Raw genomic sequence first — 15,284 nt, 5'->3', positions numbered from 1 at the left:
CAGGCTGGCCGGCAGCTGTAGCTCTGACTAGACCCCTAGCCTGAGAACCTCATATACCGCAAGTGGGGCCCTAAAAAGCAAAAAAAAAAAAAAAAAAGGTGAGTGGCAAAATTGAAAGTCACCAATGAGGCTTGAAAACCTTAGCCCACGTGAACAAGTGTAAGAACCTGGGGAGGCCGTGTGCAGTCTTTAGGGATGGGCTTCAGACTTGACGCCTCAACATTGTGGGGTCCTAGCTGCTGCTTTAGAATTTCTGCAGGTCCAATGCTGACTCTGAGGTCTCTCTAATCCAGCCTCTATCTGCCTTTAGAGAGACCCACACTTCCAGGATTCTACAGTGTGAGGTCTGTGTGGCTGTTCTGTGGCTTCTCTAACCAGTGACTACAAGCTGGGTGGTTTAAAGCAACAGGAATCCATCCTCCCCCCGTCCTGGGGACCCAGACATCTGAGATCAAGTGTCTCAGGGCTGAAGTCCCTCAGAGGCTCCAGAGGAGGGTCCCTCCTGCCCTTTCCAGCTTCTGGGGTGTCCAGGGGTCCCCAGGCTCATGGCTGCCTCCCTCCATCTCTGCCTCGTCTTCACGTCGTTTCTCCTCTGTGTCTATGTCCCTCTTTTGTCTCTTATCAGGACTCTGAAATTGAATTTTGGGCCCCCCCAACCCAAGATGACCTCCTCCCAACTACATTTGGAAAGACACTTTTCCCAGGTATGGCCCTGTTCACATGTTTTGGGGACACTGCTTTTGGGGCCACCATTCAATGTATTCTGTGTGTAAAATAACCCTCATTTTAAGAGAAGACCAAGGTGCTGCGTTGACGGGCACAGACGCAGCCACGGGCGTGCGGGTCTGGGGAGAATGAGGACTCTGGAAGCATCTGGAAAGGAGCAAGGCCTGGCGGCATCGGAAGCTGAGCTCTTCCACCACGTCCCGTGAGAACCGCCACTTCACCCTGTTGGTGGAGAGGAGCCCAGTGCCGAGTCCGGGAGAGGCTGCCTTGCAGAGCCGGCCCCTCTGGGAGTCCATCCTCGGTGGCATCAGGCAACTGATGACTACGGGCTTCAAGGCATCACTTTCCGGCAGGTGATGACGGCACTGTCCCTTTAGGCTCAGCAAGACTAGAATGGGGGGTTGGAAGGAGAAGCGTTTGGGAGCGTGTGAAGCCTGGTTGTCAAGGAAACGTCCCCTTTAAGCTGAAGGCAGACCTTGGGGAGTTGGACTCCAGGCGTCTTTTAAAGGGGCTGCCCTGAAGCACTATGACCTGAGAGGTGGTCTCGGCACAGGCTGTGGTTTGAGGGAAGTGTGATGAGATGAAGCCTTCCTTTCTGTTCCTGATGGGGAGGGTTTTACAGGCACTTCAGCTTTCAGGGCGAATGTTTGTTACTGGAACAAAGTGCTCCCCCCGCAATGGGCTGAAGCTCAAGATGTCTCTGTCCCCTTCATGGGAGGGTCCAGGGCAGGGGGTGTCGGGGCCAGGCTCTGTCCCCCTTGTTTCTCCTCCCTGCTTCTGGGTGGAGGACTCCAACCAGGAGGGGGTGGGTGTACCATGCCCTGCGTCCTAGGACAGAGGCTGGCCCAGGCCCCACCACCTCCACCTCTTCCCCTCAGTATCAGGAGACGCTGTGCCCCAGCTGCAGGGGTGGGCAGGCTGGGGGCGGGGGCAGGGCACCGTGAGCGGGTAACGGATCATGGCTGTGGTGGGCGCCGGGCGGCTCTGCTGCAGCAGGGTCACCAGGGCGCTAGCGCACGTCTCTGGGTCCTGTGAAGTGGGACTGCACGTGGGTGTGAGCTCCCTGGTGCTTGTGGTTCTGGAAGTCACGGAGGAGGTGTCCCCCAGCAGGTGAAGCTCCTGTCCCCAGTGGTGGTGAAGCCAGATCTGCGGTTCAGACGGGTGTGGCCGCGTGTACAGGACAAACCAATGCATGTGCGTGTAGATCAGGCGCGCGGGGTGCCTGAACTCTCCTCTGGCACGCCCTCCCCGGGGACCCTCCTCAGCTGCCGTAACTCACGCGCAGGGGATGGAGCGTGCCCAGCCTGAGGGCTGATTTACCCTGCGTCTGAGTCTGCTCGGCGCTGCCACATCAAATGCCCGAGTCCAGGCGCTTACACAACAGACCTGTCTCCTCGCCTGGATGCTGTCTGAGATCAAGGTGTCTGCAGGCTGGTTCCTCCCGGGGCTTCTCTCCTCTGCGTGTGGACCTCCGTCTTCTCCCCATGTGCTCACGTGGATCGCCCCTGTGCCTGTGTCCTGGTCTCTTCTTGTAGGACCTCTGTCCAATTGCATTAGAAAAACCCCATCTCCAAAGACAGTCATAGCCTGGATTCCTGGGGGTTAGGGATCCAGCATGTGAGTTTTATGGGGACACAGCTGAGCCCACATCCTCCTGCTTAGGAACTAGCTGGGCCTCTGTGCCTCCTTCCCTCAAATTCCATGGCCGTGTGTGTGGATGTGTGACATCCCAAGGAGAGGCCACCTGTCCAGATCTGATTAGGGACAGCACAGGGCCTTAGTTGGGGAGATGCAGGACCTTAGTTAGGGAGGGGGTAGGGACCGAGTTAAGAATAGTTCAGGGCATTTGTTTGGGATAGAGCTGGGCTTTGGATAGGGACAGCTTAGGTCTAGTTAGGGAGCCCTCAAAGCCTTACTTAGGGAGAGCTTAGGGCATTAGTTCGGGACAGTATTGCGCCTTATTAGTGACAGCGCAGAGCCGTAGTTAGGGACAGCTTAAATGTAGTTAGGAACAGGGCAGGCCCACCTCAGGGACAGTGCAGCACCACAGTCAGCAAAAGCACAGGGCCTGAGTGAGGGACCTTGCCCAGCCTTAGTTAGGGACAGCTCAGTGCCTTAGTAAGGGACCTTGCCCAGACTTTGTTAGGGACAGCTCAGGGCTTTAGGGACACTGCAGTGCTTTAGGTGGGACAGCACAGGGCCTTAGTTAGGGACATTTAAGTCCAGTTAGGGATACAGTGAGGCTGAGGTCATGAACGAAGGGTGGGGGTACAGTGGTATTTTGGTGGGCAGGCTGTGCTCATCTCTGTGCCCTTTCTCTTGAGATTTCTCCCCAACATCCTGCTTGCCTTTGCACCTGAGCCTCTTCCTCCTGTCCGGTGTTATGGGGGTCTGACCTAAAGGCGTGTCTTGTGACTTAAGGCAGGGTGACCTAAAGCTGGCTCTCCTGACTTAATGGGGCAGCAGGGCAGCTGAGTGTTTTACGGTCGTTAGGGTTAGGGTAAGTTGGGGTGAGTGTCCTGTGAGGCTTTGAGAAATACTCTATCTGTAGGGGGCTCTTCATTGTGCTTAGAGGGAGAGGAGGAACAAAATCGAGCTGGCAGGTGCCGGTGCCCCAGGGGCTGCTGAGGGAGACGGAGGAAGGACTGAGAGTTGCTATTAGAGCACATGGCCACTAGAGGGTGTCAGAGCCCCAGCAGCGCCCCCGCCCCCACTGCAGCTCCCTGGCTGCACCTCCAGGCTCAGATGTAGGAGATGGGTCAGTGGAGCCCCAAGGGGGTGCCCAGAGCTTTGGGCTTGGGTACAGGGCACCTCTGATCACCTGCCCCAGTTTTCCTCATCTCAGGAGACATACTGCCTTCACACTGTGGTTCAATTCTTGTCTGGTCAGGTTGCCCAATGGCTAGAGAGTGTGACAGGCTGTCTCGGGTCTGAGTCCCCTTTGATTGTTTGGGGGCACAGCTCTGGACCCAGAATTACCTGGCTTGAATCTTGGACCTGCAGTTTTCTCAAATCAGGCTGGCATGGCGTTTGGCTTCTGGTCGTGAATGCAGTGTGTCAATGTGGGGGTCTTTTGGGGGTGGTCTGTGCTCATCTTTGTGCCTTTTCTCTTGAGAGTTCTCTCCAAAGACCCTCCTTCTTCCATCTTAGCTGCTTCCTTCTGTCCTTGACCCCTCCTGGGGGAACCTGATCTAAAGCCAGATCACGTGAATTAAAAGGGGCTGATTAGGGAGTTCCCGTCGTGGCGCAGTGGTTAACGAATCCGACTAGGAACCATGAGGTTGCGGGTTCGGTCCCTGCCCTTGCTCAGTGGGTTAACGATCCGGCGTTGCCGTGAGCTGTGGTGTAGGTTGCAGACGCGGCTCAGATCCCGCGTTGCTGTGGCTCTGGCGTAGGCCGGTGGCTACAGCTCTGATTCAACCCCTAGCCTGGGAACCTCCATATGCCGAGGGAGCGGCCCAAGAAATAGCAACAACAAAAGACAAAAGACAAAAAAAAAAACGGGGGGGGGGGGCTGATTGATTTAAAGCCAGCCTTGTGATATAGCTTGACTCAAAATAGTGGGGTGGGTGGGGAGGGGTATGCGCCCTGGGAAACACTGAGAGAAAAATATCCCCTCGGTATGGCATTTCACTGTAGGAGAGGAGAAACAAAGTCAGCCTGGCAGGTACCTGGGGTCTGTCAGTCCAGCCCCTGGGGTGGGGGAGGGAGACAGGAGGAAGGGCTGAGAATTGTTTATAGAGCCGATGGCCACTAGGGGGCATTGCAGCACCAGAGGAGCCCACTGCTTTCTGGAGGCCCCTCTAGGCTCAGAACTGGGGATGGTATGGGGTGGGCAAAATCCCAAGGATGTGCCCTGAGAAAAGGGTTTGGTACCCGGTGCCCTCTGGCCCTCTGGCCAAATTGCCGAATGTCACAGAGGGGACATGGTTCTGCCTTATTTATGGGGGTGACTTCCAGCCTGGTCTGGTGGCCCTTTGGCCAGACATTTGGACAGGCTGTCTGGGGTCTGATTGCCTTCTGGTTGTCCAGAGGCAGAACTCTGGGCCCAGAAATACCTGGCTTGAATCCTGGGTGTGCTGTTTTCTAGAATTAGGCTTGCAAGGGGTTTGGCCTCAGGAAAGCTGGGCTGGTCATGAATGGAGGGTGTGAAAGGGGTGCTATTTGGGTGGGGGGGCTATGCTCGTCCTTGTGCCCTTTCTCTTGAAATTGATCCCCAGCTTCCTTTTCCCTTCCATCTGAAATCCTCCTTCTCTGCCCAACTCCTGTTAGGGGGGAAAATGCCTAAAACCCGGTGACATGAGGAAAGGGTGCGAGGTTACTGATTTAAAGCTGGGCCCCAGGACTGAAGGGTCCAGATGGATTTAACGGCCGCTCCTGTGCATTTAAAAGCAGGGCGGCTGAGTGATGGCAGGCTGGGGGGTGGTGTCAGGTGGGGCGAGGGCCCTGGCAGACCGAGAAAGCCGGGCCCCCTCTGCAGGGCCTTTCATGGTGCTCATGTTAGGGCACTGTTGACTGAACCGCTGAAACCGCCCCCCTGGGCCAGGCAGGACCCCAGCCTTTGCAGGAGTTGTGTCACAGCAGGTGGCCCTGAGGAGAAACACGGTGCTGCCCTGGAGACAAAGTGGGAGGGTTGGGAGGGCGCGGGAGGGGAGCAGACGACCAGCCTCCCTGATCCGTAGGCTCCGTCTCGGCTGAGAAGCACGTGTGCCACCAGAAAGGCCCCCGGTCCATAACACCTGAGGCTTCGAGCCACATGGCCGAGCCGTTCTCCTGGGCTCCCTCCCCTGCTGCCCTCCGCCTGGGCGTCCTTCCCAAGAAGCCTCTCACTCTGCCAGCCGTGTGTCCCCTCAGACAATTCATTTCCCAGTGTCAGACAGGAGCCACACTGGGCCCTGGAGGGGTCCCCTTCCTGCCGCAGCTGGCGACTCTGCCAAGGCACCTTCCTCACCGGGACTGATATTCCGACCATCAGGCCCTGGCTCTGCTCCCTCATCCCCCGCCTCTCTCAGTCTGGCCACTCTCCCTCCCTCGGAAACCTCTGAAGACTCCGCATACTTCCATTTACCGTCGGTGCCGAGGCCGAGCAGGCCCTGGGGCGTCCTGGGAACAAGCCTTCCTGGGTCCCCCGCTTCGGGTTTTTAGGGAACCAGCTTCGGCCTCCGTGACCTCCCCTGAGCTCCCAAAGGGCAGGTTCAAACTGCTGCTCATCAGGGAAGGGAGGGGAGGCAGAGACAGGAGACCAGTCAAGAGGCAGCAGGGCAGCCCTGGGGCCGAGTCCTGGATCTCCTTCAAGGAACACGCACAACAGCCTCTGAGTCCCTCTGCAGAACGAAGCCCCCAACACGTGACAACCAGAGCGGAGGACCCCCGGAACCAGTCCTGGGGCCACAAAACACCAACTCTGAGGGAGAGTGAAAGCTTGCATCCACCCTGCCCTTGTCTGGGCCCCTATTTTCTGTCCCAAACTCTAAAAGCACCTCCTGTTCCAAGCAGAGTCTTGGGGAGGAAGGCTGCTGATTCAAAGCCTTCTGTCCTGACTTAAATAGGAGGGTTGCTGATTTCAGGGAGTGGATAAAGTCGGGTGTGGTGAGTGGCCTGGCTGATTGTGAATAAGTCACAACCCCCACCATCGTGCATTTGAGTGTGATGAGAGGGAGACAGATAAGAAAACCACGCAGGCACGTGGCCCAGGCAAGGGCAGACCAGGGTTCCTCTGGGAGGCAGAGGAAGGGCTGAGACTGGCAGTTAGATGCTGCGTCCAACAGGTGGCGCCTGAGTGACAGCAAACCTCCCCACCAGCTGCCCCCACCCCTGCAGCTCCCTGACCACAGAACCAAGCTCAGATCAGGGTAGAACATGATTAGTGGAGGCCCAAGTAGGTTCCCAGACATTTGCCTGTGGCTACATGGTGCCTCCAACACTGTGGCCCAATGTGCCTCAGCTCAGAGAAAGATGAAGGTTCTGCCGTCCCATCTCAGGTTCCGTCTCTGCACAATCGTGTGGTCCAGTGGGTGGAAAGTTTGACAGGCTGCCTGGGGCATGAGCGCCCCTTGCTTGTTTGGAGGATATCACTGGATCCAGAAATCCCTGGCTTATGCCTTGGGACCTGCAGTATTTTAGAATCCGCTGGGGTGACACTGGCTTCTGGGAAGTGAGGCTGTTAGCGGTCAATGTGGTGCATCACTGGGGTGGTGTCGTGGGGGCGGGTCTCAGCCATTCCTGTGCCCTTTCTCTCTCGAGATCTCCACCTCCTCCTTCCTCCTGTTCCACCTGAGCCGCTTCCTCCTCTGGATGTAGGATTCCTACCTACATCCAGGGGAAGCGAATAACTGGGAGGTCCTGGATCTCAAGCCAGGTGCCAGGGCTGAGGGCTGCTGATTGATGGCCAGTGGGCTTTGTTGAGTGACCAAGCAGAGTTTTTGATTTCAGGGAGTGGGGTGGTCTCGGGGGAGTGCCCTGGCCAATTTGAGATAGGCCTACACCTGCCCTTCATGTATTTCAGTGCGCTGTGAGGGAGAGGAATTAGGAAATCAGGCTGGCAACTGGCCCAGGCCAGTGCAGACCAGGGTCCTGGTGTGGGAGGCAGGAGGGTTGAGAGTTGCCATTAGAGCAGCTGGCCACCAGAGGGCATTAGAGCAGCTGGCACCAGAGAGCAGCGGAGCTGCTCCCCCGGCTCGGACTTCACCTTCAGGCTCCAAGAATATCTAGAAATGGGTCCTTAGCACCAAAGGAGGTGCCCAGAGCCTTCCATTTTGGTACATGGTGCCCCTGACCCTCTAACCAAATTTGCCTCCTCTGAGAGAGGAGAAATAATTCTGCCATCACATCTAAAGTTCAATTCCTGCATGGTCAGGTGTCCCCATGGCTAGAGAGGTGACAACCTGTCTGGGGTCTGAGTGCCCTTTGACTGTCTGGAGGCAGATCTCTGGATCCAGAAATACCTGGCTTAAGACTGTTTTCCAGAATGGGGCTGGAGTGCACTTTGACTTCTGGAACCCTGGGCTTCTGGTTGAGAAAGGTACCAGGGTTTACAACCAGTGGCTACTTTGGGATGGTCTGTGGTCCTCCCTGTGACTTTTCTCTCCAGAGGTCTCCTCCACAACCTCCTCCCCCGCTCCCACCTGAGCCTCTTCCCCCTCTGCCGAGCCCGGGGACAAAGAACCCAGCCAAGTCCGAGTAATGTGTAGAAATGCTGGGTGAGCCTTGATTTCAAGCTGGGTCCAGGGCTGAAGGGTGCTGCCTGATGCAAAGCCTGCACACTTGACCTCAAATGGGGCTTGTTTTTGTCTGATTTCAGGGAGTGGGTTTGGGTCTGTGTGGGGGGAATTGCCCTGGTGACTTTGAGATCGTCATAACCCCGCCTACAGGGTATTTCAGGAGGCGGAGAGGGAGAGAAGGAAATTACACTGGCAGCAGGTCAGAGCAGAGCAGGGCTCCACTGAGGGAGGCAGAGGAAGGTCTGGGAGCTGCTGTTAGAGCCCACGTCTCAACAGAATGTGCTGGGGCACTGGCAGAGCCCCATCTGCAGCCTCCCTGGCTGCACCTTCAGATTCAAACACAAAGTTGGAGATGGGTTGGGGAAGCCAAAAGAGGGGCCCAGAGGTCATTCTGGGTTACAGGGCACCTCCAAGACGCTGGGCAATTTGTCTCCTCTCAGAAAAGGGGACAGTTCTGCCATCGCATCTCAAGTTCGATTCCTGCATGGTCCAGCAACCCAATGGCTAGGGAATTTGACAGGCTGTCTTGAGTCTGAGTCTCTTTTGATTGTTGGGAAGCACAACTCTGGACCCAGAAATACCTGGCTGTAATTTTGGCCATACAGTTTGCTAGAATCAGGCTGGTCCATGTGGAGCTGAGCTTCTAGAAGTCTGGCTTTGTGGTTGTGAATGCACTGTGTCATCCCAGTTGTTTCTGGGGACAGGCTGTGCTCGTACCAGTGCTCTTTCTCTCTAGAGATCTCCTCACGCTCTTTCTTCACTCCCACCCGAGACTCTTCTTCCTCCGACAGACACTTGTTCCAAGGAAGCTACCTGCAAACAGATAGTGTGAAAAAGGCCTTGGTTTCATGCTGGTTCCCAGGGCTGAAGGGTGCTGACTCATTCAGAGCCTGCTCACATGACTTATAAAGTGGGCCCATTGATTTCGGGGTGTGTGGTGGTGTCGTGAGGGTGAACGTCTTGCTTGAAAGTGAGCTGCTCATACCTGGCTGGTAGCGTATTGCATTGCTCCGGAAGGGAGCGGAGTAAGGACCTGAGGCTGGCTGGTGCCCCAGGCCAGTGCACGCTTCTGCTGTGGGAGGCGGAGGAAGAGCTGAGAGCTGCTGTTAGAGCACATGTCCGCCAGAGGGCGCCAGCGCACAGCAGCGCTCCCTGTACCTACCTGTTTGGATCTCCACGCTCAGAAGGGGATTGGAGTTCCACCCTTGGATCTTCGACATGGTGCGTGGAGCCTGGTGTTTGTGTTCATGGTGCCTCAACTCAGGGGATGGATTTCTGCCATCAGGTGTCTAATTCAATTCCTGTCTGGTCGGGTGGCCACAAGGAGAGAGAGATAGACAGGTGCCTGGGGTCGGAGTGTCCTCTGCTTGTTTCCAGACAGAACTCTGGACCCAGAAAACACATCTGGCTTGAGTGTCAGATGTGCAGTTTTCTAGAATCAGCCTGGAGGGGAGCTGGGCTTCCGGAAAGCTGGGCTTCAGTCATGAATATAGTATGTCCATGAGATGAACTTTTGGGGAATGGGCTGTTCTTATGGACGGGATCTTTCTCCCCAGAGATTTTCACAACCTCCATCTTCCAACTGTACCTGAGCCACTTCAGCATCTGCAAGACAGGCATTAGAAGGAAGCTGTCTAAATGCATGCAAGGTGAGTCATGGCTGGGTTGTTTAGGATTCCAAGTTGAGTCCCGGGGAGGAAGGCTGCTGATTCAAAGCCTGCTGTCCTGACTTAAATAGCAGGGTTGTTGATTTCGGGTGGTAGATAAAGTCAGGTGTTGCGAGTGGCCTGGCCATCTGTGAGACAGTCGCAGCACTGTCCGCGGTGCATTTGAGTGTGCTGAGTGGGAGACGGGAAAGAAAATCTCATTTGCAAGTGCTCCAGGCAAGGGCAGAGCAGGGTTCCTCTGTGGGAGGAAGAGGAAGGGCTGAGACGTGCTGTTAGGGCTCCTGCCCACCAGATGGTGCCAGAGCGACAGCAGAAGTTCTGCTCCCCAACCCCCGCCCCTCTGCAGCTCCATGGCTGCATCAACAGGCTCAGATACAGGGTGGAAAATGATTGGTGGAGGCCCAGGAGGTTCACAGATATTTGCCTTTGCGTACGTGGTACTTCCAACCCTGTGGGCCAATGTGCCTCAACTCAGAGAAGGATTATGGTTGTGCCGTCACACCTCAGGTCCAGTCACTGCATGATCAGGTGGCCCAATGGGTCGAGAGTTTGACACGCTCCCTAGGGCCTCAGTGCCCTTTGCTTGTTTGATGTACAACACCGGACCCAGAAACCCCTGGCTTAAATCTTGGGTGTGTGGTGTTTTAGGATCAGGCTGGTGTGATGTTTGGCTGCTGGGAAACTGGGCTTTTGGTGGTGAATGCAGCGATCTGAGGTGGTGGTGTGGTGGGCGGGTCTCAGCTTCTCCCTCTGCCCTTTCTCTCTAGAGCCCTCTACCTCCTCCTTCCTGCTCTGCCTGAGCCTCTTCCTCCTCTGGGGTGGAGGCTGTGCCAAGGAACCTGCCTAAATCCAGGGAAAGTGAATAAAGCCTGGAAGGTCCTGGATCTCAAGCTGGGTGCCGGGGCTGAGGGGTGCTGGTTGATGGCCAGCAGGCTCCATCGATTACCAAGCAGGGTGTCTGATTCAGGGAGTGGGATGGTCTGGGTGGGATGAGTGCCCTGGATGACTTTGAGATAGTCCTACCCCATTCATCATGCATTTCTGTGCACTGGGAGGGAGACAAGTGAGGAAATCAAGCTGGCAAGTGGCCCAGGCCAGTGTAGACCAGGGTTCTGCTGAGGGAGGCAGAGGAAAGACTGAGAGTTGCTGTTAGAGAATATGGCCACTAGATGGCGCCAGAGCACCTGCAGAGCCACCCCTCTGCATCACCCAGACTTCACCTTTGGGTTCAGAGGCAAGGTTGGAGATGGGTCCTTGGGACACCAAGGAGGTGCCCAGAGCCTCCCATTTTGGTATGTGGTGCCTCTTTCCAAATTTGCCTGTTCCGAGAGGGGGAAATATTCCTGCCATCACATCTATGTTTCAATTCCTGCATGGTCAGTTGTCCCAATGGCTGGAGAGTTTGACAGCCTGTTGGGGGTCTGCCCTTTGACTGTAGGCAGATCTCTGGATCCAGAAATACCTACTTGGAGTCCTGGGTGTACCATTTCTATAATCAGGCTGGAGTGCAGCTTGACTTCTGGAAAGCTGGGCTTCTGGCTGTGAGGTACCAGAGACTCCACCTGGTGGATATTCTGGGAACCCTGTGCCTTTTCTCTCCAGAGATCCTCCAAAACCTCCCCCTGCCCTCCCGCCTGGTCCTGTTGCTGCTCTGCCCACCCCAGTGATAAGGAACCCACCCCAGTCCAGGTAACATGATGAAAGCCTGGGTGATCCTTGATTTCAAGCTGGGTCCAGGGCTGAAGGGTGCTGACATTCAAAGGCTGCTCATTTGACCTAAAAAGAGAGGTGTATGGCTGATTTCAGGGATGGGTTTATGTCAGGGGTGGGTGTAGGTGCCCCGGCGACTCTGAGATAGTGATACCTCTGCCTGTAGGGTATGTCAGTGGGCTGAGAGGAGAAGAATAAGGAAATCATGCTGGCAGGAGCCTGGGCCAGATCAGAGCAGGGTTCTGCTGAGGGATGCAGAAGGCGGCCTGGGAGTTGCTTTTAGAGCCCATGTCCACCAGAGGGTGCCAGAGGACGAGCAGAACCCCCTCTTCTGCTCCATGGCTGCACTTTCAGACTCACATTCAAGGTGGAAGATGGGTTGGGGGAAGCCCAAAGAGGTACCCAGACCTGGGCCTGGGTTACAGGGCACCTCCAGTCTCTGGACAATTTGCCTCATCCCAGAAAAAGGGACATGGTTCTGCCATTGTATCTCAAGTTCAATTCCTGCATGGTCTGGTTAACTAATGGCTAGAGAGTTTGACAGGCTTTCTTGGGTCTGAGTCTCCTTTGATTGTTTGGAGGCCCAGCTCTGGACCCAGAAACACCTGGCTTGAACTTGGCTGTACAACTTGCTCGAATGATGCTGGTCCACCTGGAGTTGAGCTTCTGGAAGGCTAGTCTCCTGGCCGTGACTGCACTGCATAAGCCTGGTGGCTTTGGGGGCCAGGCCATGCTCATACCCCTGCTGTTTCTCTCTGGAGGTCTCCTCACGCTTCTTCTCCCCTCCCACCTGAGCCTCCTTTCTCCTACGCCGGACACCTGCTGCAAGGAAGGTACCTAAAACTGGGCAAGGTGAATAAAGGCTGGGGTGGTTCCTGGTTTCTAGCTGGGTCCCAGGGCTGAAGGGAGCTGACTGATTTGGAGCCTGCTCACATGACTTAGAATGCGGGGTCATTGGTTTCAGGGTGTGGGGTCATGCCGTGTTGCGGGGGAGGGTCCTGGCCTACATGGAGAGAGTCTTGCCCCCACCCGCAGTGTATCTCAGTGCGCCCGAGAGGGGGAGGAGCAAGGACATCAGGCTGGCAAGGGGCCCAGGCCAGCGCAGACCAGGCTTCTGCTGTGGGAGGCAGAGGCGGGGCTGAGAGGAGCTGTTAGAGCACATGTCCGCCAGAGGGCGCCAGCTCACAGCAGGGCCCCTGCAGCTCCCTGGTGGCATCTCCAGGCTCAGAAGGGGATTGGACATGGCTCCATGGAATCTCAAGGAGGTGCAGGAGCCGGGTGTTTGAGTTCAATTTGCCTCAACTCAGTGACAGAATGGAGTTCTGCCACTTGTCTGATTCAGTTCCTGTCTGGTCATGTGGCCCCAAGATGAGGGGGAGAGAGAGGCTGTCTGTGGTCTGAATGTCCTTTGCTAGTTTGCAGACCTCTAGACACAGAAACACCTGGCTTGAATGTGGTACATGCAGTTTTCTAGAATCAGCCTGGCAGGGAGTTTGGCTTCTGGAAAGCTGGGCTTCTGGTCATGAATGCAGTGTGTTTTGTGGTGGTCATTTGGTGGGTGGGCTGTGATCATGGCTGGGCTCTCTCTCTCCACTGATCTCCAAAATCTGTCTTTCCTCTGCTCCTGGGGTGCTTCAGCCTCTGCAGGACACCCATTCAAAGGAAGCTGTCTAAATCCATGTAAGGTGAATCATGGCTGGATTGAGTCCCGGGGAGGGAGGCTGCTGATTCAAAGCCTGTTGTCCTGACTTAAGTAGGAGGGTTGCTGAGTTCAGGGCATACCTTTGATGGGTAGGGGGGCAGAGTTCTGTAAGAACCCGAGGGATGGGGACTATTGCTGTGGAATTTGCAGTCTGCCATAATCTGGCTCCCTCACTGCTTCCTGAACTTCACCCCACATCTCATTCCTGATTGTTCGGTCCAGCCCTTCCTCCATCCCAGCTGCGTGCTATATCCAGTTTCTGGGGCAGTGGAACTCACTCTGCCAGGAGGCATCCACAGCTCTGCCAGACACTCAGACCAGCAGCTTGGGAACATGATCTGCCCATATGTGAAAATCTGGTTTCCTTATTCCTTGAAGGTATGTCACATCTGCCTGGCTGGGCGGGGTGGCTGAGAGGGGAGCCCTCTGGGTTAACCGAAGAATGAAGAGGCAGGCCGAGGAACACTCGGAAGTGTCCCCCACCACCAGATCCTCACTGTAGGCATGTCCCCGTTTTTAAATAAGCGAGTAAAAGAAAGTGACCTGTCTGACATCCCAGTTCTGGGACGGAGCGGTGAACCTGGGGTTGGAACTCAGGTCATCTGGCTCCAAAGAACAACATCTTCACCCCCAACCAACTGGGATGCTCCAAATGAAACAGCCTCTGCATCTCAAAAGCCTCCTCAGAATCACCTGGAGGGCCTGTCAACACAGCCTCCTGCGCCCCAACCCTCAGGTCCAGGGAAGAGCTCAGGATTTGCAATTCTAACTTTCCTCACAAGCTCCCAGGGCCGGGCTTGGGTGCTGCTGGTCCTCGGGCCTCACTGAACAGCCCTGCACTCTGGTGTCAGGACAGCGACACTGCCCACCCTCCTTGCTGCAGTGCCGTTAAAAATCAAAAGAATTAAAAATAAAAGGCTTACTTCTTTTTTCTCCAAATACTGCAGGAAATCACCACATTAAGAAATGAATGTGAAAAAATGAACCTTTGTTAAAGCAGATACACATGTATGTTTATGTACTGTGCGTTTTAAATGCCTTTTATTTTACAAAGAAAATCATTTTGATTTTAATAAAAATCATGATCGATTTTTTAAATAAATCATTCGGGCTACGATCCTGAAAACTGAGAAGCTCTATGAAAAAGCAAAAGGTGGGCTGGGGCTCTTGTGAAGATGGGTGTTACCTTCATGGTCTGGGTCACCTCAGCCACCATCACTCAGCTGTCCCCAGAGGTGGTCCCAAGACCCGCGGGCGGAGCTGGAGGCTGCCACACTGTGAAATCCCAGGCCATGTCTCCTTGGGAGCCCTGTCTTCCCATTATTATTCCAACGAGAAATGCTAAGTGGCATCAATAGAAAGCTATGTGAAAGAACTGTAGACTTTTTTTTTATTATTATTGTTACTTCAATTTCTAGATATTTCATGGTAATGAGAGAAATCACAGTCCTGGCTAAGACTTAATCTGGTATTTTGTGGGGCCATGAGGAATATTTTTCCCTTCTAATCTCTGCTTAAAGTGTAAGTAAGAGTGCCTCTATCCGTTGCTGTGAACAAAAAGCACAAAAGGATTCAGAAAGTAATAACAAAGATAAATAACTTGGCAATAAAATTTCAGCTCCAGTAATTTTCCATTTATATTTTCTCACTGAATCATGTAGTGCCGAGCACTGCGCTTTTAACACCAGAGCTGCACCACGCGAAGTCATTTCATAGCTAATGCTTCCCAGAGAGCCAGGAATCGAACCCCTGCTCTGTGCCCTGCGGAGCAGCCAGCGAGGTACACTGTTCACCCCGATAGCATGGCTTCCTGCGTGATCCCCCGTCTTTCCCAGGCAATCAGTCTCAACGTCTGAGAGAATGAATTGCCAGTCAGCCCCTGTCAACAAAGGGGCCTCAGCTGCAATTACTTAGGCCGCTTACTGATGGAAGCTGATGCCGAAAGAGGTTTTCCTGGTGAGACCGCTGCTGTGGTTTGCAGCCAGAAAATGTGGGCCCTGCCAGCTAAGCAACTGCCAAGTGCATCAGGGGGAACTCGGGGAATGTTCCAGAGAGAAGAGGGGGTGAAGAAGGGAGCAGAAGGAGATGGTTCCTCTGGCTCCAGGCAGAAACAGCACTTACGCTCCTCTGAAAATCTCTCCCCCTTCTTCTCTGTCTCTCTGCCCTCCCCCTGCTCCCCCATTCCCTTTCTCCATCTCCCCTTCCCCTCTCCCACCCCCTCTCTCCCTCTCCCCCCATTCCCTTTCTCCATCTCCCCTT

General features: G+C 55.0%; 1 protein-coding gene across 2 annotated transcripts in view; it reads left to right on the top strand.

The window, feature by feature from the left end:
• Window positions 1–9,690, top strand: part of PCMTD2 (protein-L-isoaspartate (D-aspartate) O-methyltransferase domain containing 2) — a 35,129-nt gene extending 25,439 nt beyond the window's left edge. Inside the window, exons 7-8 of one of the 2 annotated variants that reach the window (XM_047770552.1) lie at window positions 626–704; window positions 9,503–9,690. In XM_047770552.1, the coding sequence (XP_047626508.1) occupies window positions 626–704; window positions 9,503–9,675 (252 nt within the window). In that variant the 3' untranslated portion in view covers window positions 9,676–9,690. Of the gene's footprint in view, window positions 1–625; window positions 705–791; window positions 1,417–9,502 lie in introns of those variants that run through there. The other variant, XM_047770553.1, reaches the window with a different exon arrangement.
• Window positions 9,691–15,284: the final 5,594 nt, after the last annotated feature.

Source organism: Phacochoerus africanus, chromosome 3 (genome assembly GCF_016906955.1).
Source record: "Phacochoerus africanus isolate WHEZ1 chromosome 3, ROS_Pafr_v1, whole genome shotgun sequence".
NCBI lineage: Eukaryota > Metazoa > Chordata > Mammalia > Artiodactyla > Suidae > Phacochoerus > Phacochoerus africanus.
This window is presented reverse-complemented; position numbering and strand designations above follow the sequence as displayed.